Source organism: Dreissena polymorpha, chromosome 7 (genome assembly GCF_020536995.1).
Source record: "Dreissena polymorpha isolate Duluth1 chromosome 7, UMN_Dpol_1.0, whole genome shotgun sequence".
NCBI classification, from domain to species: Eukaryota; Metazoa; Mollusca; class Bivalvia; order Myida; family Dreissenidae; genus Dreissena; species Dreissena polymorpha.
This window is the reverse complement of record NC_068361.1, coordinates 93,584,639-93,610,484: the sequence shown is the minus strand read 5'-3', so window position 1 is coordinate 93,610,484 and position 25,846 is coordinate 93,584,639. Positions and strand designations below refer to the sequence as shown.

Below are 25,846 nucleotides of genomic sequence, written 5' to 3'. Positions count from 1 at the left end.
TTTGATTAAACATCATTATCACATGTGTATTGTCGGAAATGCCAAAAAATACATCGTACGTCAATTTTAGTTGTATATGATTGCATTCATTATATTTATGTCGTGAATATGTAAATGCAATATATATATATATATATATATATATATATATATATATATATATATATATATATATATATATATATATATATATATATATATATATATATATATATATATATATATATATATATATATAGTATTTAGCTACTTCTCAGGAGCCCCGAACTGGGAAAGCGGGATTTAATAAAATGTGCACAAAGTGTAACTCGAGATTAGACTGTGCAGTCAGCTTAGGCTAATTAGGGACGACACTCTTCCCCTAGACAAGGGACGACACTCTTCCCCTAGACAAGGGACGACACTCTTCCCCTATACTGGATTTCCGGTCAGAAGAGACTTCCTTTAAACGAAAAATGTCATGAAAGCTGAAAGTGTCGCCACTTTTTTCCAGAGCACGGCTCATTTAATGCTTGTTAGTGCGTACCTTATCTTCAGACACTCGTAAACGGTTGTGTTTTTAAACATCCTTTGCATAATTTGATTTATGTACACGTCAATTCGACTATATAAATAATATGACTGAAATTAATTTAATATCAGTAATGGCCATGTGTCTCTACATTGAACGTATTTGATTGTGCGTATATTTGGTTTTGAAAATGTGCATTTTGTTAGCCAGTGTTTAATTTTTATTTATCATAGTGCGGATAAGTAACAAGTCAAACACATGCAGGACGCAAAGCAATGACAAAGTCCAATGTCGTGGAGGGAAACCTTGATCCAGCATTGTATAAAGATGTTTCGTAATCAATAACTCGCATATCAGTTCATAAAACATTCCGAGAGAGCGTCTTTCTAGTCTTGACGGAAAGTGTAGTACCAGATGACCATGTGCGGCCTTAACATGCGCATCTGGGAATACACTTTACGCACTTGCATTAAGCCACGTTTTCCCATAACGACGTTCATATTGTGTCATTATCAGTCAACAGACAATATTATTCAGCTGTCAGGGGAACGAGACACAAATTAGAAAATACACTAAATGGAATTGACGTTTTAACATTCAAAGACGTTTGCTTAAATTTAACATTCAACGTGAATGCATTATATTCTTTTGTAAGTATCAAACCATCAGTGAATTCATGTGTTGTTGTATTACCACGTTGAGCGATAGAACTATCAAGTATTTGATTGCAATAAATAAATTTGCGTTTATGCTTAATCTTTTAAAAATTCAGTAGAACATATCAATAAACACTTCTGCAGTTATTTAACAACTGAACTAGTAGTCGGATCGAATCAGGGGAAACGGTTATAATGAAAATAAAGAAACACAACGCCATTAAGAATCATTTGCAATTGTAATAAAGAATAAATACTATTCATTTACAGGTAGATTACTTAGCGTGTGTGGGGATAGGTTATAAATTATGTAACGACAATTTGTGCCCTTCATCTTATTCAAGTACGACAGTTGTTATTTCAAATAAACCAGCTTGTCGGGGATTGGTATGCATACAGTAAATGACTTTTAATGACTGAGTTCATGTTCAAATTAACAGCGACAACTAATCAAACGTATTCATCACTTCAAGAACTAGTATTGAGAAAATAGGAACAACGGCATTAAGGTACATTCAAAATTACCAAGGCGACACAAAGGATAGCTAGCTGGTCGGAAAGAAATGTTATTAAAAATTCATGAAAGCTTCGCAATAAATACATTAAATGAATATACTATAGTTCCATAAGGTTTATTTATAGCTCCGTGATGCTCTATAATATTATTTAATTAGTGGTTTTATGGTTCTCTTCCAAATAAGTGACAGTGCATAACTAAGTAACAAGAATTCCAATATATGTCGGAAAAAACATAAAGGACTGTATAACACCGTTACACATTTATAAAAGCATATCCGCAATTTCTAATTGTGTGTCTGTAATTACTGCAGTCACTGTCTAAGAAATTTAAAAAGACAATACGATTACTCCTTATTTAAGCATTATACTGTAAATAGCATGCATAATTTTATCAAATGAAACAATTGGTTGTCATAATTTATTTTTAATTAAATTGAATAAGATGTAGTAAATCAATTTCATTATATCATATGCATGAAAAACCGAAATGCTTGGACATAAATCAATATATTTTTATCATTTAAAAGAATCAAAGTTTTATTAATTACGAGTTTAAATTACACAATTTCCATTATTTACAATAAGCGGTTGAACCGCATCGTTCGGAAGTACAGACACTATATGAAACGGTCTCTGTGAAAACCGTGTTTACTGTAAGTGCGTTAAGTATCGTCCCATAGTAGCCTGTGCAGTACGAAGGGTAAATCAAGAGTATATATCAAATGGCTTTAAATTACATAATAGAAAATCATATTTATAGGCAAATAAATCTGTTAAATCGCGTGTATTGGAATGACTTAATAATGAACGGTTTTCTTATCTCATATTTTATATAGTGAATGCAGTACTAGTTTCAAAGAAAGTCAGCAATAAAACGCGGTAAGCCATGGCATATACCAGTGTGCACAATGCCGTATGTCAATCTAGTTCAGACTGAATTCCGACATTACATGTGCGAAAAGGTAAAATAATGATTACTGATTGTACTCAGCATGCTTTTGAAACAGTATTAAACAGGTTTATTTCTAGAGTTGTTTTGTAGTAACTGCGTTGTTTTGTAGAAAATGCGTCTGGTGGGGGGGGGGCATTATCATTATTATCGTTGATATGTTGTAATAAAATAATCCGTATAATGGGCGATGAATGTGCATGTTTGAGTTATGTAACCTCTATGTGCATGTTTGAGTTGTGTAACCTCTATGTGCATGTTTGAGTTGTGTAACCTCTATGTGCATGTTTGAGTTGTGTAACATCTATATGCATGTTTGAGTTGTGTAACCTCTTTGTGCGTGTTTGAGTTGTGTAAATTCTAGGTGCATGTTTGAGTTGTGTAACCTCTATGTGCATGTTTGAGTTGTGTAACCTCTATGTGCATGTTTGAGTTGTGTAACCTCTATGTGCATGTTTGAGTTGTGTAACCTCTATGTGCATGTTTGAGTTGTGTAACCTCTATGTGCATGTTTGAGTTGTGTAACCTCTATGTGCATGTTTGAGTTGTGTAACCTCTATTTGCATGTTTGAGTTGTGTAACCTCTTTGTGCATGTTTGAGTTGTGTAACCTCTAGGTACATGTTTGAGTTGTGTTACCTCTATGTGCATGTTTGAGTTGTGTAACCTCTTTCGATACAAACAAACACGTAAATAATGTATGTTGCTTTAAAAATGTAAAGTGTATAGATTTTTAAAACGAGAGCCAATCTATCTTGTAAATATAAAAAACATGCATGGTTTGTAATGCATCGAACAAGAGGAACCCTTCATTTTGTTTATGTTTAAACATCCTTGTTTGTTTTTTTTAAATACACTTAAGCAGCTGAAAACGGTTATTAGGCATTTTAATGCACGCGATATTTTGTTCAAAAGTCAATATTGCCATTGACAACACTCACGATAAAAAGTTATTTTAATTTCGCATTAATTCCAACAGCAATTTAAAGTGCAAATGGTAAACACGCTTACTACAAAACAAGTCCATAACACGCCTTAGTTCTTCAGTTTATCTGTCATGGACGAACGCGTTCCGTCGTCATGTAAAGATCAAATTGTTCCCAGATTCCGTAGATAGAATTTACGCTGCATGCATCCTTAATCGTATCAGACACACAATTAATCAATCAAGTGTTTTCTGAAGATGTCTTTATTTGGGGGCGAAAATGTTACTACTTAGACTTGATTATTCTTACGGCTAGTTACTGTTTATTTAATCGGATAATTTAATCTTTAAAAAAAAGCCCAGCCCCCTGGTGGCCATATTTTTCAAGCAACTGGAACCATTTTCGAACTTGTCCAAGATATCATTGGGACAAATGTTTCATGATGATCGGACAATAATTATGGCTTCTTGAATGTTAACAAGGTTTTAATATAGCTATATAAGGACAAATGCCACGTCCCCTTGGCGGCCATGTTTTTCCACCAACCGGAACCATTTTCGCAATCATCCAAGATATCATTGGGACAAATCGTCTGACCAAGTTTCATGATGATCGGACAATGAATGTGGCCTCTAGAGTGCTAATAAGGTTTTACTCAATCAATATATAGCCATATAAGGAAAAATGCACCGCCTTCTGGTGGCCGTGTTTTTAAAACAACCGTAACCATTTTCATACTCATCCAAGATATCATTGCGACAAATCTTCTGACCAAGTGTCATGAAGATCGGACAATAAATGTTGCCTCTAGAGTGTTAACAAGATTTTACTATAGCCGTACATAGCCATATAAGGAAAAATGTCCCGCCCCTTGGTGGCAATTTTTTTTTCAAGCAAACGTAACCATTTTCGAACTCATCCAAGATATCATTGAGACCAATCTTCTATCTAAATTTCATGAAGAGTGGACAATAAATGTGGCCTCTAGAGTGTTGACAGTGTTTAACTATAGCCATATAACACCATATAAGGAAAAATGCCCCGGCCCCTGGTGGCCATGCTTTTAAAGCAACCAAAACCATTTTCGAACTCATCCAAGATATCATTGGGACAAATCCTCTGACCAAGTTGCATGAAGATCGGAAAATAAATGAGGCCTCTAGAGTGTTAACAAGGTTTAACTATAGCCATTTAAGGAAAAATGCCCCGCCCCCTGGCGGCCATGTTTTTCAACCAACCGGCATCATTTTTAAACTCGTCCAAGATATTATTATGATGAATCTTCTGACCAGGTTTCATGAAGATCGGACAATAAATGTGGCCTCTAGAGTGTTAACAAGATTTTTATTATGGCCATATTATCGCCATGTAACGAAAATTGCCCCTTGGAAGCCATGTTTTTCAAGCAAACGTATTCTTTTTCGAACTCATTCAAGATATTATTGAGGTCAATCTTCTGACCAAATTTCATGAAGATTGGACTATAAATTTGGCCTCTAGAGTGTTAACAAGGCAAATATTGACGCCGCATGCCGCATGACGGACACAAGGCGATCACAAAAGCTCACCATGAGCTCAAAAACAATATCAATACCATTTCTTGACCATCTCAATATTGTAACTCGTTCATATTTATATCATTGTATCTTTACATCGTGTCGTAAACACTTTGTAGTACAAAATTGCTATAGGAATATACCTTATCTGGAACTAATGTCAACGTACTAATAACTGTTAACTATATTTGCGGTCAGTCAAATTCGAATGACATTTCATAATTCGGTTGGTTGAGAGCAGTTTGATTTGGACCTGATGTAAACTATCGGAAAACACCGTGTCGATTGAGTTCCGAATAACTATACTATTGGTACACTGCGTCGATTCAAATTCCGAGATGTTTCATGTTTATATTTCTCTGGAGATGCTCATCATGCTCATGATGCTGTATTTATTTAGCACTAAAACATCATTGAAGAAAATCAGACAAAGTGCCATTTAAGTATGTACAAGTCACCATGTATATATTCTAATAGGGCAATATATTTAAGTAGCAGTGCAAACTTATCCAAACGAGAGAACTTTTAGCTGCATACGCAGAAAAAGAGACACCTTATTATAAAAAGTGATCTTTTATAAATGACAAGGAACCAACTGCCAAACAAAATGACAGCAAGTCTAATAGACATAGCCTACAAATAGAAAAGAAACACACACACACACACACACACACACACATTAGTACAACTGGGACCACCGTCTTGAAATGGTCAATCGAAAGCATGTTGGTCTGTCTTACCGTTTTTAAGGAGCTCCAAACGTCACACTTTGCCCAGATAAAAACAAAACAACAAAATATTTTAATGCAAATGAAAATTAACCTCACAGCACCACATATTAAGTTTATAGCAATAAGAGAAAACTCATTTCAATCATTTGTCAAATAAGACGTTCACCTCGATGTATCGGTTTGAATGACATGCACGAAGAAAAACCATCAGTATAAACAGGTAAAATCTTTTGCCGACACCGCTAGTTAACATGCTTGCAACGAGTGTTGTAAATTGGACAACGATATATTGTTCAATTCGTGTTTCTGATACTTGTCTAGCAAGATATTGAGATAATCGTCCTGTCAAGGCATCAACAACATGCGATAACGATGGAAAACGTGTGTAGCTCCTTTCCTTTCCGCGTGGCAACGAAGGTAGATGAATCATTTTTCATTAAAAATGTCAACCTCATATATAAGTTACCCTTCGCTGCTCTAACCGTATTAATTTCTGCAACATGCTCAAATCAAAGAAAAATATTTGCCAAAATATGTATTTTAAAGTATATTTTAGTTGATACTAAGGACCCAAAAAATAGAAATATCAAATAACAATAATATTCATAACCTTGGCTGAACATGTATATAATGTTGCTTCCGGTTACTATAGTTTTACCCAGTTTTGCAGATGAAATCACTTAGCATTTTTAATTAATACTTGCTATAATTCCATGATTTGTATGTATACCATGAACAATAGGGTATGAATGATGCGTGCATGAAATATTTGAAGTTTAAAATTATATGAGCCGCGTTCTGGATAAACTGGGCTATATGCAAGCGTTGAACGTGTCGTCATCGATTAGACGGTGCAGTCTGTACAGGCTAATCAAGGACCGCACTTTCAGCTTGTTTCGTACGCCGTGCCTAACGCTGTTAAAAAGCGAAATTTTCATTGGCTGACGGCATTTTAAAAACATGGCTCTGATTGGTCGGATTTCCTTAGCTTGCAGTAGCAAAAAGGTCAATTCGTTTTGAGATACAAACATTTGCACAGAGAACGACCTTGACATTAACTCTAGGCGAGAGTCGCCCGCAGAAGATTTTCTCACCTGTACATATTTCCTTATAGAGGGGAATTTCTGTGGGTGGCTCTGCTAACCCAGCTAACGTATTTAACCCTTTACCACTTAGAAATGTATTTAACCTTTACCACTTAGATACATATTTAACCTTTACCACTTAGATACATATTTAAGGTAAATGTAAAATGTATTTAACCTTTACCACTTAGATACATATTTAACCTTTACCACTTAGATACATATTTAAGGCAAATATAAAAAATGTACAAAACAAATACTGATTTGTGATCACAGTCCTCTATGGTAAAACCACTGTACAGGTGCCTTATAGTCTTAAAATTCCTCATAATAACCACTTGATCCAGCTAACCTAGAAAAAAAAGAGTATTTAATTCCTTTCTTGTTCTCAACTGAAACATGAGAAAGCAATACTAACTTCACAATGAACCATGATTATAGAAATGCTACAAATAATCTTGTTCAGGAAATCAAGTTGTTAAAAGTGATGTTGCTTTTTAATAAATTTTCAAGCAGAATAATTATTCATGTAACATTAACAAATTTAAGATTTACTTTTCGTGATATGAGTTCTCGCACAATAAATAAAAAAAATGTTGATGGCGGAAGTGATAATTTTCTAAAAATAGCGACTACAACGACCGCAGTCGACTGACCACACAGTCATGCGACCACAGTCGCGGCAAATTTCTCCGTGAACGACAAGTTGGCGGCCGACAACCGTCGGTCGACCGCACAGTCGCGCGACTACAGTCGTGTTTTGTAGTTTTTTATTAAACCGGACCCAGATCGAACCACTTGAACGGAGGCTTTTTTGGCTATTGATCAATAGGTTTTTAAAGCCAGATAGTATTGAAATGCACGAGGAAGGTAAATGATTCGTAAGTTATTTTTTAAATCATGCATAATACGTGGACATGTATGTGTTTATAATATAATTAATATCTGCCCATGCTAGTTACCAATCTTATGACAGTATGTTACCTATAAATCATGTACGTTTTTTATAATGAGGTAAGGATTCGATTTTCAATTGCAAATCAATGATGTTACTTTTTCCTTCAGTTGTTAATTCTCTCATGCACAATTTGCTCAATAATTATCATAAATAACAGCACACTTTATGATTGCAAAAATTGAAATTCTTCTTTGTGTCTTCATAAAAAAATAATTGATTAAGATCAGATTGCATATCCATACCTGCCTTTTTGATACGGTTATCTACACATCACTGGAAATATCTATCAAGAATGTTCTCTCCCATAAGTATTGCATTCAATATGTCACGCAAATACAGCTTACAGCGTGTGATCGTAAACTGTTCTTAATGGTAATTTTTAAAATCTAAATTCCAATATCGATCATTAATATGGTATTTGACAATAAAATTACTCATATCATATTTTCGATTCGCGTAAACTTTTCTTAATAAAATTTACTTGAATCACTGACCCGTAACGCATAGGTAATTTAAGTGTTGATTTTTGCGAATATCTAAATCAACTTGAATCGTTTTAGTTTGCATTTGGATCATCCGCTCCTTATACAAAAAAAAAATGTTGACATTCTGCATTATGTACAGAGCGTCAATCAGCTGCTTGTAATGATTGTTTTTATAAGTTTATATTTTAAGATTTGATGTGGTGACTCATTGATCATTATTGACTCCACCTGACAGTGTTCTGAACTTGGTCTAGATATTGTCAAGATACATTCTGACCAAGTTTTATCAATACTTAATCACAAATGTGTCGGATGGAGTTGAGTTGTAGCGAGGGAAAAAAGAGAGAAAATTGTGTTTCTAAGATATGACCTAGTTTTGTTTTAACATATATGACCCAAATTCGAAATCGGACATGTATACGATTTTTACAAGTCAAATCTCTGGGTGGAGTGTTGAATAAGGCTAAAGAACGTACATGAGGTTTAACTTTTTCAACTCAAATATTGGGCAAATAATTTTGAATTTTTGAAAATGTTTTGTGCGTCGATTTTTTTTTTCATTTCTTGTTTACTTTATTTAGTGACCAATTAGAAATTCTGCAAAATGTTTGTAAGGGAATATGTTTTAAAACAATGTTTTATGAAAAGCAGTCATTAAAATACTGTCCCTGGTACAAACCCATTATAATGCACTTTAGCCTTTGTGCATTGTTTCGTATATGAATTATATAGTGTAAAATGTATCAAATACTCATATTATTGTGTATATTTATTCAATATAAAAAATGAAACTGTTACATCAATAGTTACCGAAAGGATTTTGTCATCAAACAGTGCATCAAGAGGATTTTTTTAACATATTCAAAATGCAATTCTGAAAATAAGGCCAACACAAATTGATCAGTTGTTCTACGGAATTCGGCCACCAAGCAATGCAACCAAAAAATTAGAGGCAATCGAAACGTGCAGAAAAAATAGAAACATACATAATTCATATATAGTGTATATTTCCGCATATATAATCGTACATTGCAAATAATAAGCTCTGTCCAGTTTGTTTTTTATTTGATTGTTTGTTTCTACCGTCTACTAAGGACAGATAATGATGCAACCATGTCTGCAGTTCCTTCAGGCTTAATAAATGGAGTCCTTTTTTCATAAATGTGGGGAAATATGTATTATTTTACTCAGTAGTCGCTAAAAGATGTTTTGGAATTATACTAAGCACTTTACTGCCATTTGGGAATGTACAATTTTTTACAAACGACAACTATAGGAAGCTAATAAAATACTAATAACACACACATACTAATGATATCCTTTTCTTAGTATATCATGATGCATCATTTATACATATTAGGTAATTTCTGAATTTCATATCACAATTTGACACAGTTATGTGGGGCGATATCAAAGTAGAAAATGTGTGGGTTAATATCAAAGTAGAAAATGGCTTTTATCCGAGTAAGCATGCCACAAAATAGTAACGGTATTTAATAAAAAAAATGCTATTCAGTGAACATAGTGGAAATTAACGCCGCCGATCCAGAATACGAGTGTCATAGTGATAAAGTGTGGTCTGCTGCATACTGTTAAGCGTCCAACGACCTTGTTGTCACCATTCGTTCATGTTGGTCCGACATGACTCGTCGGCACTGTTCTCGCTATCTGGTAACATATCCTCAAAAGGTGGCAAATAGGACATCTCGTCTCGAACCTACGGACCAATGAACGAAAATCGGGTGAACGTTTGGTATAAACTGCGAAATATGCTCGAGTTTCTGCTGTTTTTCAACCAATAAACATATTTTTAAGTACATTTAGTTGGAAATAAGAATATTGGTTTCATGCTCATGTACCAGCACAACAACGTGTTGAAAACAAGCCTTTACTCAAAACGTTTACAAACGTTATTTTATGTATGTTTTACTATGCCGCATTACATTATACATGACACTCGTTTTATGAGAAAACCAAGTGATTAACGTTTCGCTTTCAACCAAGATCAAACGAAAACAAACTGAATTTATTTATCTATTTGGACGTCGGCTCTAGTTTTCTTTGGGCGTCGGCTCTAGCAAGCGAGAGTAAAACGACTCTCAAATTTCGATTGTTTTCTTTGAAATCGTTGAATTTTAGGAACCGATCAATTTATGTACCAATAAGAGGGGGTTTGACTAAAACACATAATTGAAAGCTTGACCTATTTAAACTGGTATTATTCGCTAGCTTGCGACTCCGTCTTAAGACCCTGCTGCACCAACCACGTGGCCCTTCGTTGTAACACACATGGCATTATCATGTTTGAAATCCCTATAGAACTGTTACGTTCAGTCTTATTGACATACCCACTCTGTCTTTAACTTCCCATGACACAGCAAGTGACCTACCTTCTCCGCCTGTCTGAAGACCCGGATGAGGTTTCTGCCGGCCAGTTTCTGCAGATCCAGTTCTCTCCAGCCCCGGCGAACGAGCTCGGAAAAAAGGGCTGGGTAGGTGGAAACGTCCTCTAGACCCACAGGCAACCTGGAATGAGAGCTTTATCATGCATATGCGAAGGACTTTACAGAGCGATGTTTAAATGCAGTTCCTCATTGATAATACCGGCATGTAAGAATCTCATTAAAAAATATACGTGTTAACATCACGTTTAAGATTATTGTTACACCTTGTTTTAATTTAACAAGATTAAATAATATATCTATAACATACTATTTAACATCATGTACACTTGGAGACTTTTCTAACGCATCACTTAATCATATCAATATAGCACCCTTATTTTCGAAAGGATTGTGTTGAAATTTGGACCAAGAATAATTCAACACATATTTGATAATTGCTGACAACCTAATTGAAATTGAAAAACAACAAAATATCAAACTTAACAAATTAAAAACGTTACTTCAAAAGTCAAATCGCAAACTCTTACAACGTAAAATAATAACAATGTGAAAGCATAAACTTACACGTCTTAATAACCGACCGTCTTGCAACATGCCGATTGAGCCGTTGCGCTCCTGAATATTCATACGAGCCATGTTGTTTTTCTTTAATTAATGTTATGTTTTTCTTGTGTAAAAACTCACCTAGAATAATGCAATTGAAATTAAATTGGAATAGCATGTATATCCCGTTTTACTACACCTGGTGGCTTTTCTAACGCAACACTTACATATCTCAGTAATAAGTAAAATTTTTTATTTAAAATTGCACATGTGATCATTTGACAACACTATGTGCAAGCTAGCGATAAAATCATTCATCCGTGACGATCGGACGCTTCAGCAAGTGGGGAAGGTAGCCTGCAAAATGCAAAGTGCGCGATTGCGCTGCTGAATATTCATATGAGCTTTATTGTTTTGTAAATTAATTTTATGTTTTTTCTTGTGTAAAAACCCACCTATAATTCCTTAATTGAAATAAAAATAGAATTATATCTCGTTTCACCATTTCCACGTGAAAAAAATATGGAACCACACCTACCCCACGTGCTTCAGCGTCCAATCGTCACGGATGAATGATTTTATTGTAAGCTTGCATAGAATGTAGTCAAATGATCGTATGTAAAATTGTTAATCAATATCTTTACTCATAACTGAGATATTCAAGTTTGAAAAGTGATGCGTTAGAAAAGTCCCCAAGTGTAGTTAGTGTTGTTGTTGTTGGTGGTGGTGGTTGTTGTTGTAGTCGTTGTTTTTTATTATAATTTATGTATCGGAATTTTATTCTACGGGAAATAATACTTCAGTTATAAACCAATGTATTTGCGACCCTTTTAAATTAAGGTTGAACCGCTACCAACAAAAAGCTTACGTGGTAACTCCATCGTAGTCCGCCCCAATGGCCACGTGGTCGATTCCAATGATGTTCTTGATGTAATCTATGTGATCTGCAACATGAGGCGCATGGTCGAGTTAATATTTTAGCATTTTAAAATGGATGCGTTACATAACTTAAGATTAAAAATGTAGACACTCTTTGGTTAACACTGTAAATTATTTTATGTGAATATCTCATACACAAAAATCGAAGCAAATACATTTATGTATTGAAATTCACGTATTTTTTCCTATAGGGACTTGTTTATATGGACTCAATTACTCACCCGCCACGTGACTTAACTTGGACGGTTTTTCCGTCAGTGGCGGACACGTGACGTACAAGTCATAAAAGTTCACCATGACAACCCCGCCGTTCCGCTTCTGGAATTGAACAAATAAATTAAAGGGGATCGATTTTCTACATGTACATTTAAAATTTAAAACAAATTGTATTAAAGACTTGACTAGTTATACCTTAACGAATTGATAACTGAATCATGTAGGGGCGATTTACTGATTAACATTTTGTAAAGAGCGGGATGAAGCAAAAGAATGGACAGTTTTACATTTTACATTATGCAAATGATGGATTAAATAGAAAAACAAGGGACGATTTAAAAACTTATCAAATGTAGAACGCAGATTAAATCATAGAGGGTGACGATTGTCTGCTTAATATTGTAAAGATCGGATTAATCCCATTATGTAATGGGCGGATTGAATAATAAAAGGAACGAGTGCACAATTTAACTTTGTAGGTGACATTTACAATTAATGGAAACTACGATTTTGCTGCTTAATTATGCAAACAATGGATTTAATTATTCTTGGTACATTTGCTGATTAATGCCTGAACATAACGAAGTGGGAGGATTCAATCATTATAACATTATATAGAGAAAATTGGAATATAGATGAAACGATTATCTACATACCAATTTTTAAAGGAATGATCACAGAATCGATGTGAGCACATACTACTTAACATTATGGAATTCAATGAGCGATTGATGGAAGGGACGATTCATATCTGGTTATCAAGCTGAATGATTGATTCATAGAAGGGACGTAGTAGAAACGTTTGACGAAAATCAATTATTTTGTTCATGAAAACAAATAAAAAGCTATAACGTTTACAGAGGTTTTTTAATTGTTTAGTGTTCAATGAATGCTTCGCCGTTGAATATAGTGTAGATGCCTGTACGTTTCAGAAGTGGCTACAATTGATGACGTATTACCGAGAGATGTAACGTACGTAGTCCTGTTTGTTTCGTGGTTACAAATGATAAATGCATGTTTCATGCTTTACAAAGTCCCGCACGTTCTGGTAGTACTTACTGTTTTGAAGCATTGCCGTGAAAATCCATACGGAGTTTTGTATACTTTCCTAAAGTGGTTGAGGGGAAACGCCTTACCGTGAGATGCAATACGGAGTCTTGTAGAGTCCGAATGTGGTTATGTAAGGAGAACGCCTTACCGTGAGATGCAATACGAATTCTTTTAGATTTCGAATGTGGTTACATAAGGGGAACGCCTTACCGTAAGATTCAGAACAGAGTATTGTACTTTCTGACAGTGGTTATTTAAGGAAAATGCCTTACCGTGAGATTCAATACGGAATTTTGTAATTTCCTTAAGTGGTACTTTCCAAAATATGTTATATAGAGAGAACGTTTTACGGTGAGATTCAGTATGGATTATATTCTTCCCGAAAGTGGTTATATAAGGAGAACGCCTTACCGTGATATTCAGTAATGAGTTTTGTACTTTCTTAAAGTTGTTATATAAGGGGAACGCCTTACCGTGAGATGCAATTCGGAGTATTGTACTTTCTTAAAATTGTTATGTAAGGAAAAAGCCTTACCGTGAGATGCAATGCGGAGTATTGTTCTTTCGTAAAATTGTTATATAAGGAGAACGCCTTACCGTGAGATGCAATTCGGAGTATTGTACTTTCCTAAAGTTATTATGTACGGAGAACGACTAACCGTGAGATGCAATGCGGATTATTGTATTTTCTTAAAGGTGTTATGTACGGAGAACGCCTTACCGTGAGATGCAATGCGGAGTATTGTACTTTCTTAAAGTTGTTATGTACGGAGAACGACTAACCTTGAGATGCAATGCGGATTATTGTATTTTCTTAAAGGTGTTATGTACGGAGAACGCCTTACCGTGAGATGCAATGCGGAGTATTGTACTTTCTTAAAGTTGTTATGTACGGAGAACGCCTTACCGTGAGATGCAATGCGGACTATTCTACTTTCTTAAAGTTGTTATGTACGGAGAACGCCTTACCGTGAGATGCAATGCGGAGTATTGTACTTTCTCAAAGTTTTTACATAAGGAGAACGCCTTACCGTGATATTCAGTAATGAGTTTTGTTCTTTCTTAAAGTTGTTATATAAGGAGAACGCCTTACCGTGAGATGCAATTCGGAGTATTGTACTTTCTTAAAGTTGTCATGTACGGAGACCGCCTTACCGTGAGATGCAATGCGGAGTATTGTACTTGCTTAAAGTTGTCATGTACGGAGAACGCCTTACCGTGAAATGCAATGCGGAGTATTGTACTTTCTTAAAGTTGTTATGTACGGAGAACGCCTTACCGTGAGATGCAATGCGGAGTATTGTTCTTTCTTAAAGTTGTTATGTACGGAGAACGCCTTACCGTGAGATGCAATGCGGATTATTGTACTTTCTTAAAGGTGTTATGTACGGAGAACGCCTTACCGTGAGATGCAATGCGGATTATTTTACTTTCTTACAGTTGTTATGTACGGAGAACGCCTTACCGTGAGATGCAATGCGTAGTATTGTACTTTCTTAAAGGTGTTATGTACGGAGAACGCCTTACCGTGAGATGCAATGCGGAGTATTGTACTTTCTTAAAGTTGTTATGTACGGAGAACGCCTTACCGTGAGATGCAATGCGGAGTATTCTACTTTCTTAAAGTTGTTATGTATGGAGAACGCCTTACCGTGAGATGCAATGCGGAGTTTTGTACTTTCTCAAAGTTTTTATATAAGGAGAACGCCTTACCGTGATATTCAGTAAGATGCAATGCGGAGTATTGTACTTTCTTAAAGTTGTTATGTAAGGCGAACGCCTTACCGTGAGATGCAATGCGGAGTATTGTACTTTCTTAAAGTTGTCATGTACGGAGAACGCCTAACCGTGAGATGCAATGCGGAGTATTGTACTTTCCTAAAGTTGTTATGTACGGAGAACGCCTTACCGTGAGATGCAATGCGGAGTATTGTACTTTCTTAAAGGTGTTATTTGCGGAGAACGCCTTACCGTGAAATGCAATGCGGAGTATTGAACTTTCTTAAAGTTTTTATGTACGGAGAACGCTTTACCGTGAGATGTAGCACAGAGTCCTGTACGTTTCGGAAGTGGTTACAGATGGTGAATGCCGATGAGTGACTGTATATAACAGGCGCCCTGTGGATGTAGAACAATACCAGTAAATATTAAGCCGTAAAGTCAGAGTATTCAGGTTTTAAAAGGCGTGTCAAAACGTGTGTTTTTAACCTGAATCTGTCTGTTTATACATGTCAAAACGTGTGTGTTTAACCTGAATCTGTCTGTTTATACATGCATATCGAAGAAGCAGTATGATAAGAGAACGTGTTTACGTGGCACTAACTGTTTGATTGATTTTCGCCATTGTATATGTCTCTGGTAAGATTCGAGCATTTATTGACATCATGGCCCAAATTACTTTTCAGGACAAAATTTCAAAATAACATGTGATCACTTTTGCAACGTTATTTTTTTTAAACAAATTGGCGCATACTTAACATACACCATCTCACTCGGAAAACACTACGCATGTCTAAAAATAGATAAATGTACGACGCTTGGACATCTGACGAATGTTTTAGCCACCATGACTCTAGAGCACGTTTAGTAATTTTCTATTTTCTAACCTGGATACTCGCAGAGCGTCTACCATGGTAGCATTGGCAACGTGCGCTAGGTCAATCAGCATCCCCAGTCGGTTCATCTCTTTGATTACTGTCTGTTTAGTAAGAATAATAAACGGTTATTCATAGAATGCACGGATATGTATAGTGTAGATGTCTAACTGACGGTTTGATCAAGTGTTTGAAAAGGCTTAGATCTTCAGTTGATCCCATAATTCACCATCTTATAATTGCATCATTTGAAAACAAAACCGTCTACAATTTTCATGACAATATGGGTACAAAGTCCCGAAAATAACGATTACATATATCATGGTACAGTCGTAAATTATAACAGTTATTCCCACCCCCAGATTCGCTCATGTGAACCCATAGTGGCTTCTTCAGAGAGTGTATGAATATAAATAATAAAGCATGTTTATTCATTTAGCATGTCCACTCTGGCTCACCTCTCCGAATACAGTAAGACCTCCTAATTTTGGTCCGTCAACTGTTATGTTATAAGTCGGCTCATCAATTTTCCAGTTGTCCGCCCTTGCAAATAAATACATGTATTATTTTAAATAAACGTAAATATGGCTTTAAAAGTATTTTCAAAGAACATCTTACTTTTACACATATTTATTGACACAATATTTATTCTATTTTAAATTTATGTTACACTAGTGTTCGGTTTAATTATGAAAACAACATGCTCAAAGTTACGTGTATATACGTGTATTTATTATCTTAAAATAAATTAACGTACATTTTCATAATTTATAAAAGCTTAAATTTATTTATATTCTGCACGCACTAAAATGATAATAATGATAATATTATTTGTAATACTTATTATTTATTTTAGTATAATGTATATAATTATAATCATAATTATAATAACAATTATTATTATTATTATTATTATTATTATTATTATTATTTGTAATAATATTATTATTTGTATTATTATTTGTATTATTATTTTTTATTATTATCATTATTATTATATGTAAATTATTCTACATAACATCTGAGCATAACGGCAACCTTGCCATAGCGGTCAACTGCCAGTATATTTAATTCCGAAAGCCATTTCCCACCTGTGTACAGAGGTCTGGAGACAGTCATTTCGATTTGCGAAAAGTAAACACTAAAATCAAAAACACATGAATTGGTAGCAATTAGCTACCGCAGTCATAACGCCATAGAATTAGCGCGTGACCAAAATCAATAGATATTTATCGATGATAATGCGTCAACAAAACAGTAAGCTAGCAAGTAATGTAATGAGCAAGTAAAACACGGATTAGTGATTGTTTATTTTTGCTAAGTAGACATACAATTGATTTGTAACTTTAACTAACTTTGGGCATGAGTGCAAGTGGATTTTTTTACGTATAACTCCTATAATAAAAATGACATTTCGAATTTCTGGTGGAGATATATATTTTGTTACACTTTGTGAAAAATATAACCTATTGGTGTCTGTTTCTTTGAATGAGAACGATACTGTTCTGCTGTAGTTTCGGTTTATAACAGCGAATCCGCCATTAATACTTTTATCGAACGTGACGTCAACGAAAAATGACGACCTTAATTAACAAATATCTTTAAATGAACGCAATACGAACTAGAAGATTTGCAAAATGAACGAGATAAATGTATAAGTTGAACAACATAGGCGGATCCAAGGGGGTGGGGGCGGACGCGGCATACGCCATCTCCTAAAATCGCCAAAGTAAAGTCAATGAATTTGATGTTTCACACTTAACTAGATCTAAATCACCTATTTAAACTTGTAAAAGCCTTCAAAATCACTAAAATTTTGCGGGGAGAGGGGGGGGGGATGGGGCTTCGCCCCTTTGGACACCCAAAACTATAAACAATGCGCTTTTTGGCATTATAAGAAGGTACTTTGATGAAAGTATATAAGGCGTGACATGCTCGAGAAGTGGTTGTCAAAGCCTTCAAAATCATTATAATCGTGAAGCTTCCGGGGGGTTTCGCCCCCTGGACTCCCTAAACGATAAACTATGCACTTTTTTGGCATTATAAGAAGGTACTTTGATGAAAGTATATAAGGCGTGAAATGCTCGAGAAGTGGTTGTCAAAGCTTTCAAAATCACTACAATTGTGGAGCTTACGGGGGCCCCTGGACCCCATAGCAGCCCCCTGGATCCCCAGCAAATCTTTCAATATCCCCCCTCCTAACCAGAAATCCTTATTCCGCCCCTGAACAATATGTATACATTTTAATGTATAAGTTATTTATTTGTATTATTCAATAGAAATAATGTGTGTTATTATGCTCTGTATCGACAATATTCCTGTGTTCCAACTGACCTTCATCTAAAAAGAGGTCGACTGTGCACAGCGTTCAACTTTCTACTACTGTTACCTTTTCCTTGACTGACCGCTGTTCTCAGGTTTTATTTTATCTGTACAGCCATTTTCACGACCTCTAATCTTAGTAAGGAAGTCGTCAGTTATTGACGCTCAATTGGTCGCGGTCGACTCAGGTATGACTTTAAAGTAGTCTGGGCAATCTCAAGTATACTGAACTATAACACGGATACGGAAATTATGCTCAAAGGCGACCGGCAATAACTTACTTATAAGTATATTTTCCGGTTCCCTGTTTTTGTAATATACTTAAGAGTACACAGGGATCTTTTATAGTAGTACCTTAGCCGACAATGACCAATCGAGCGTTTTTTTACATATGGGCATTGTTCTGTGAAAACGGGGTTTAATGCATATGCGTTAAGTGTCGTCCCAGATTAGCCTGTGCAGTCCGCACTTGCTAATCAGGGACGACACTTTGCGCATAAACTTGAATTTCGGTAAGGGGGGAATTCATTGAAACTAAAAATACCATAAAAGCGGAAAGTGTCGTCCCTGATTAGTCTGTGCGGACTGCACATGCTAATCTGGGACGACACTTTACGCACATGCATTAAGCCCAGTTTTCTCAAAACGCGGCTCATATATATGTACGCTCACTTGCTAACCCGAACAGAAAAAAGTGTGAGGAAGTTTTCTGACTACCATGGAAAAATGCAAATAAATCAACAACAAAAATAATCTGATAACGATTACATGAAATGTTGTTTGCAGTACTCGTTACCTTTATTTATCTAGCAGCAATAAAACTTGACAATAACCTTGATCTTTATTAAACGTATTCCAAGTGTTTGTTCGATTTACATATTCAGGTCTAAATAAACAACTTCGGGATATTCCGTTTAACTTGATATCTCTTATGCTTGTTTACTACAACCAGCGATCGTAAATTGAAATCGGATTTATTACATAATAAGATAATACTGAATTTATTATCTCTGAAAATAAAATAAACTTAAAGTACAAACTGCTTATATGGTCTTTAACGTTTACAACATTTGAACGGTTGCTGGCCGGGCATTCTCCCGAGGTATTGCAATTAGATCGGTCGGTGTTCGACTTTTGCTTGTACTATTAAACAGCGAGTGCGATTATACTCTATGTGACAAAGTAGTTTATTTTATATACAGAACACAATAGTAATTTGTTTTTATTCAAACGTGACCTTACCTGGTTGTTAAATATTTGAATTCTTTAGCACACTTATACTTTAGCCTTCTGGTGTGCAGACTGTGATTTAACATAAATACATATGTCAATTTCATATACAATTATACTTTCGTTATCGTGAAGATAAACACATGAATTAATGTTTTATTTATTTAAATGCGGTAGTGTTTCGAAATAAATCACAGTGCTTGAGTGCCCTAGTTTACATTGACGTATGGTTTAAGCCCGTCTCTGTTCACACAAAATATACAACTCACGTTGATGCATTTCAAGTCAGAGATTATTTACATCATTTATAACAGTCTTACTTCTTTACCAAATGATAAATAAAACCGTGTTCATCTCAAGTGTGTTTGCTTGCATGCGTAATTCTTTGTATCTTTCCTGAGTTAGCAACGATTTTGTTTCTTTAGTTTTCATTTAAACATGGAGTTGTTAAATGGTTATTTATTTTACATGTGTTATCGTTAAAAATCTATAAAAGTAAACAAGAAATGCATAGACGTTATTTTTTATCAAACTCAAAGGTTTCGTAAATAACTCTACAACAAGTATGAGGTAAGAAAAATCCTCAAAACCAAGTTTTAACCCCAATAATTGGATTTGCTTTTAATAATTTGGTTAATCCAAGTATATATTTATTGTGTTCTGTTGGTGCTCCGGTTGTCATGAAAAGTACAAGTGTATTAGCTCACACTGTTTGATAATGTGTTCCTTGCAATACATAAAGGACCACGTTCTATAAAACGGTTCCTCTACTGCTGGTTCACTTGGTTTAACTTTGTTCAAAATAATGGTGTTTTTATTTTGTAATTCCAACTGTATTAATCAAATCTTCGAAGAATGTCACACAGATGTATTTAGGTAAAATAATTAGGACATAAGTTTAATAGAAAAAGGAATCACCTGTAAAATTATTTGTTTTTTTCAGAAATTATCTTAATTTAAATTTCAGATCCACATGTTTAATATCAACACAGGAAGATATTTTTACTTCCATACTTCATACATTAAAATTTATATAGATTGCGTAATGCCTTGAAGGAGAGGGTCGGGTGAATACATGTTTTAAACGATGCCATATTGCTACAATCAGGTCTTACGGAGCCATCATGTGTGGCAACATGGTATGGCAACCTGCAAATCAAACGCCATACAAACCACGGAGTGTTGCAGCTGTGCGTGATGGTCATGTATCGCACTCCCAAGTCGTAGAACATCCTCAGGGCAGCCAGGCTGCTGTCTATAGAATGGCCGCCTTCTAGACCCACTAGACTGGCAACCCGACCAGCTTGGAATGCATCGAGTATTCCTGTCACACGAAAACAATACTATGCAAACAAATAATAACAGATGACAGATGTCTGTTGAGTTTACACGCGCGCAAACCCGTTAACCGGCTCTCAGTTTGATAATAACCGCAAATTGTTGAGTCATAAGTATACTGGTTTCTAGCCTCAAATTGTTCGGTGTGCTTTTTATGCTCAAAATGTCAGCCTTCATGCCTCTGAATGCCGGCGTGTAATTTCAAAGTTAAATATTTGAGTTGCAACAAATAATATGATTAATTAATGCTTTTTGTTTAACTTAATGTCCAAATATTTTAATTTATATTGATTTAATAGGAAGAAGCTTGAAAAATGACAATTGCAAACTTTGTAAATAACTTAAAAGTAATATATTTGCGCATGTGTTACCCTGAGTGGCGCCTTTCCTAGCCCCTTGACTGTCAACCATAACAACTTTGAATGCATCATATATAAACCAGTAAAACGAAAAGTAAGATGTAATATCAAACTACGGTAATGTAATGAATCGCCTCCTTGAAGGTTTTCCTTTTTATGATTCTCCCTTAATTTCTTGACTCGCCCCTTATTTTATAAAGACTCGCCCCTAAGTTCATAAGGAATCCCTCCACTCACTATTATTGGAGTGTAACAACATATAATGTTTAAAATAACTAACATATATTGTTTAATAAAAATAATATAAAAAATACAAAAAGTTATAAATACATGTATATGTTACAAATACATGCACACCTATTTTTTCACGACGACTCGTTCCTTATTTCATAACGACCCGCCCTAGCGCATATTTTTATAAGTATATGTTGTTAATGTATTATTCTAACACTACACGCGACTTGTTTTCTATAGACAAAGAAGGAAATCAAGAGTGGGTTATTCTGCAATCATTATGGGCGAAGCTTAATGTTTCGAAAATAGTTCCGAATAAATAAAGAAAATATTTCAGTAAAATGCACGTGCTAAAACCCGCTCTAAAAGAATTTAATAACTGTAGCATGTATATAAATGTAATGAAACAACAAATTGTATATTTGGTGATAAACGGCCTAACCACGCCTTCAAAGAATGTTATTTGTTAGGAAACGAATTTAAGAAACATTTAAAGCATGTCAACTTTTCATTAGCATCAATAAACGTGACGTCATTTAGTTTCAACGATTTCTGTTATGAATAAAAGTGACGTCATTTACAAATATTTATGAATGAAACGACATCATATGTTTGAACAATTCAATGACGTCACCAAATAGTGATCTTTGTACTAAGAATGGCGGAGTATTGAAAAATATAGGTCACGTCTAAAAGCAAATCAATCAGAATCGTGTTAGAATCGAAATAATAATTATTTAGTGCAAATTGGGATCCAAAGTAAGTTTATTAGAAAATAAATATAACTAATAAAGTTTGTTCACTACATTTTGTACACAAACGAGTAAACGCGAAAGCGGTCCTTAACAAGAATGTGTAACCAATTATCACCTTAATTACTCGATTTGTAGCGGAAACTCGACACTGGAAACACAATAAATCTACTGTTGAAAATCTACCTTGCGCCGTTGTCACCCACCGGAAGGTGTCAGGGTAGCGCGTGACGTACTTCCGAATGACGTCAAGCTGCTCCAGAGACAGGCGGACAGCGTCTTTGTACTGAGACTTGCATGGGACATAACATGCCCAAAACTGAGAACAGAAAAAAATAACAAAACGTTCATGAACCAAAACAAACCAAGTTTTTCGGCTTTCTCAAGTGCCACCATACATTGCATTCAACACCAAATCTATGCAACTGCTGTTAATGATTCACTTGCAGTTAATAAAATATACATTTTTTATGCAAAAAATAAAATTAAAGTAACGTTGATGAGCACATAATCAACACTTGATTTTAATAAAGTTGACCCCCCCCCCGCTCGTCCCCCGACAATACGAAACATTTCTTTCCATGCGTCTAAGCTCTTCGTAAGAATTATGATTCGCACCTGTGCACCCAGTTTTCCCTCTCTCAGTCGGGGTATGTCGGTATGCGAGAGATTCGTACTCCAGACCTGCCGGAGGTCAGACGTCAGGTCCACGTCGTAAACGGAAGTGTTGGAGAACCGTCGATAACGGTACGGTAGATCATTATGTCTGTAATAGGTAACTAGGATTGTGTATGTGTGTGTGTGTGTGTGCGTGTGTGTGTGTGTGTGTGTGTGCGTACACACTGACAATGTTTGTGTATGAGTCTCATTTAAATGAATTAATATTTTTTATATTTGTATGTACCACTTATAATAATTATGAATAAATGTGCATTTTATGTCATATTACCGATGTTTTATTTATGTAAATATAACTGGTGTCAATGTAAATGTCAAACATGGAAACATAAATGAACTAAAAAAAATGTATGTTATATGATAATTGCGCGCATATTCTAGAAAAGTGCATTGGCTTTAAAAAAAATTAGTGTTGTGTTTTTGTACATACTACTTTATGAATAGGGGCCAGGCTAAGCCTTTCTTTTCTTCTCCATAATTTGAGTAGAACGCATTTTGTTAGGATATTCTCAGGTTCATCTTTTATTATCTTATATCTGAAATTTATTATTAACTATGAAATGTTTTATAAACATTTATTAAGCTTTTGCTTATTACTTATGTGCTAGTAATTTCTCACCGAAGGCTTTACGTATAACTGAACATACAATCGATCAAATACATACAAATAATAATAATACATGTTCGTATCTTCATACCCGTCAATTAATGGATAGCTGTCCAAGACGCATTTCGCTTTGTCCAAATCACTAATAGCATGAGAGCAATCGACTTCTGGTAGATCCCATACGCCGCCGGCCTGACATCCGTTCGCCGGCGTCTCAGCGCCGTTACTTCCTGACGTTTTGGAGGCAACCACCGCTAGCGCAATGACGAGCGCCACCACAATGACGCTGAGCACACAGATGGCGCCGTATAGGAGACGCGTCTGCATCCTCTTCCGGGAATCACCGAAAAGGCCGGTTCGCGAGCAGACGGTTGCCGTACTACCGGTATTGCCGTAATACACTTCGCCGTTAGCATCCATAAAAAACACTCATCAAATGTACGTCATATTTCAATAATGAAAGCAGACGAACGCAAAGCTGTCTAATTTTAATACTTGTGAATAAATGTTAACTTGCACTTAGTTGATTTTAGGCGCGTGTATAAGTTTCATTAATCTGAACGTGTGCCGATTTTGATATTCTCATTTACATCCAAATAAACAATTCAGTGGCTTGAGTATGGCTTTGAATACGGAGCCCAATATTTTCAGTTTATACCAGCCTTGACGATGTTTACAATATAAACAGAATCTTTCGAGTAGTTTGAATTGTTGAATTGTACCGTATTTTATAACGCTTTAATATATATGACTAAAATGTAAGTTTCTCTTAAGGATGTGTTTACTGAATTTAAACCAGTCTGTTTAACAAAGATAATAACGATTGTGTGTATGCATCAGTGCGTCTGTTACGTTGTGGTTGCAATTAGTAATATTCTTACAACGTTCAGCACGTTGACTGTATTTCGAAAACAATCGAAATATATAAGTACACACTTTCGCGATTTATTTTATATAACGCGTTCTGAAAAAACTGTGCATAATGCATGTGCGTAAAATGTCGTCCCAGATAAGCCTGTGCAATCCGCACAGGCTAATCAGGGTCGACACTTTCCGCTTTTATGATATTTTTAGTTAAGATCAAGTCTCTTCTTAGCAAAAATCCAATTTAGTCGGAAAGTGTCGTCCCTGATTAGCCTGTGCGTACTACACATGCTAATCTGGGACGACACTTTACGCACATGCATTATGCCCTGTTTTCCCAGAACGCTGCCCACATCTTCCAAAATTAGCCTTGTAGTCTATCCTTGCTTAAAATGGACAACAATTTACGCTTTTATAAATGTTCGTTTAAAGAGGTCTTTTCACGTTTTGGCACATTGACAAAATTTAAAAAAAATGTTTCAGATTCGCAAATTTTCGCTGTAGTTATGCTATTTGAGAGGAAACAATAATACTGAACATTTAACATGCTCAAAAATAGCCTTTATATGCATCTTTTGACGATTTAAACATTTTAGAAAATTATAAGAGTTGCAACGCAAAACGATTGAATAATTTGGAGAGTTCTGTTGTTGTCGTTATATTTTGTGGAAATACGAGGATTGCTTATATTTAGTATAAAATGCATTTCTCATTGTATGAGCACGGATGGCCGAGTGGTCTAAGTGGGAGACTTTTACTTCAGGACTCCAGGGGTCAGTGGTTCGAGCCCTGTTGGGGATTATTTACTTTTTCTGTTTTTAATTTTATTCTTGATTTTTTACCGGAGCTTTTTAGATCCAATGTTATCCATTTATCAATATAAAGCATTTAATTACAAACTTCAATACATGCCAAAATCTGTGAAAAGGCCCCTGTCACGTAATTACGTATTGTTCGTTGATATCATACAGTAACAAACAAAGTTCATTTCTGATTTCTTTGCGTTTTATTTCTGCTTATTAACACAACACAACGTTTCCAAAATGTTTGTCAAATACAAGATACATGCGAAGCCCGCAATGGGCCCATCCAGCGAAAGCCAGCAATAATGCGACTTGTATGTTCGGCCGTTTTAGTAAGACTGTCATAAATATAGATATAAACAACGAAAGCTTTGATAATTGTTATGTGTACAATTCTGATTGGCTGTGTAACGTCACGTGTCTACATGTACAATTCTGATTGGCCGTTTGTTAAGTCACGTGTCTGCAACCTAAATACACGTATGCAACGGACACCTAACGAATACATACGGAAATGACCGAAGATTGGCACATACG

The 25,846-nt window shown here is 35.3% G+C and overlaps 1 protein-coding gene across 5 annotated transcripts in view; it reads right to left on the bottom strand.

Annotated features, from left to right (window-relative positions):
• LOC127837997 (dipeptidase 1-like) overlaps positions 1–24,340 on the bottom strand; it is a 325,156-nt gene extending 300,816 nt beyond the window's left edge. The window contains exons 1-11 of one of the 5 annotated variants that reach the window (XM_052365479.1): positions 23,734–24,340; positions 22,976–23,123; positions 22,544–22,676; positions 20,848–20,998; positions 16,581–16,665; positions 16,135–16,226; positions 15,562–15,646; positions 12,484–12,580; positions 12,192–12,267; positions 10,766–10,901; positions 9,984–10,092 (exon numbers count right to left, since the gene is read on the bottom strand). In XM_052365479.1, the coding sequence (XP_052221439.1) occupies positions 9,991–10,092; positions 10,766–10,901; positions 12,192–12,267; positions 12,484–12,580; positions 15,562–15,646; positions 16,135–16,226; positions 16,581–16,665; positions 20,848–20,998; positions 22,544–22,676; positions 22,976–23,123; positions 23,734–24,062 (1,434 nt within the window). In that variant the 5' untranslated portion in view covers positions 24,063–24,340 and the 3' untranslated portion in view covers positions 9,984–9,990. The remainder of the gene's footprint in view (positions 1–9,983; positions 10,093–10,765; positions 10,902–12,191; positions 12,268–12,483; positions 12,581–15,561; positions 15,647–16,134; positions 16,227–16,580; positions 16,666–20,847; positions 20,999–22,543; positions 22,677–22,975; positions 23,124–23,733) is intronic. The other 4 variants (XM_052365480.1, XM_052365481.1, XM_052365484.1 and 1 more) reach the window with 4 other exon arrangements.
• Between the last annotated feature and the right edge of the window lie 1,506 nt (positions 24,341–25,846).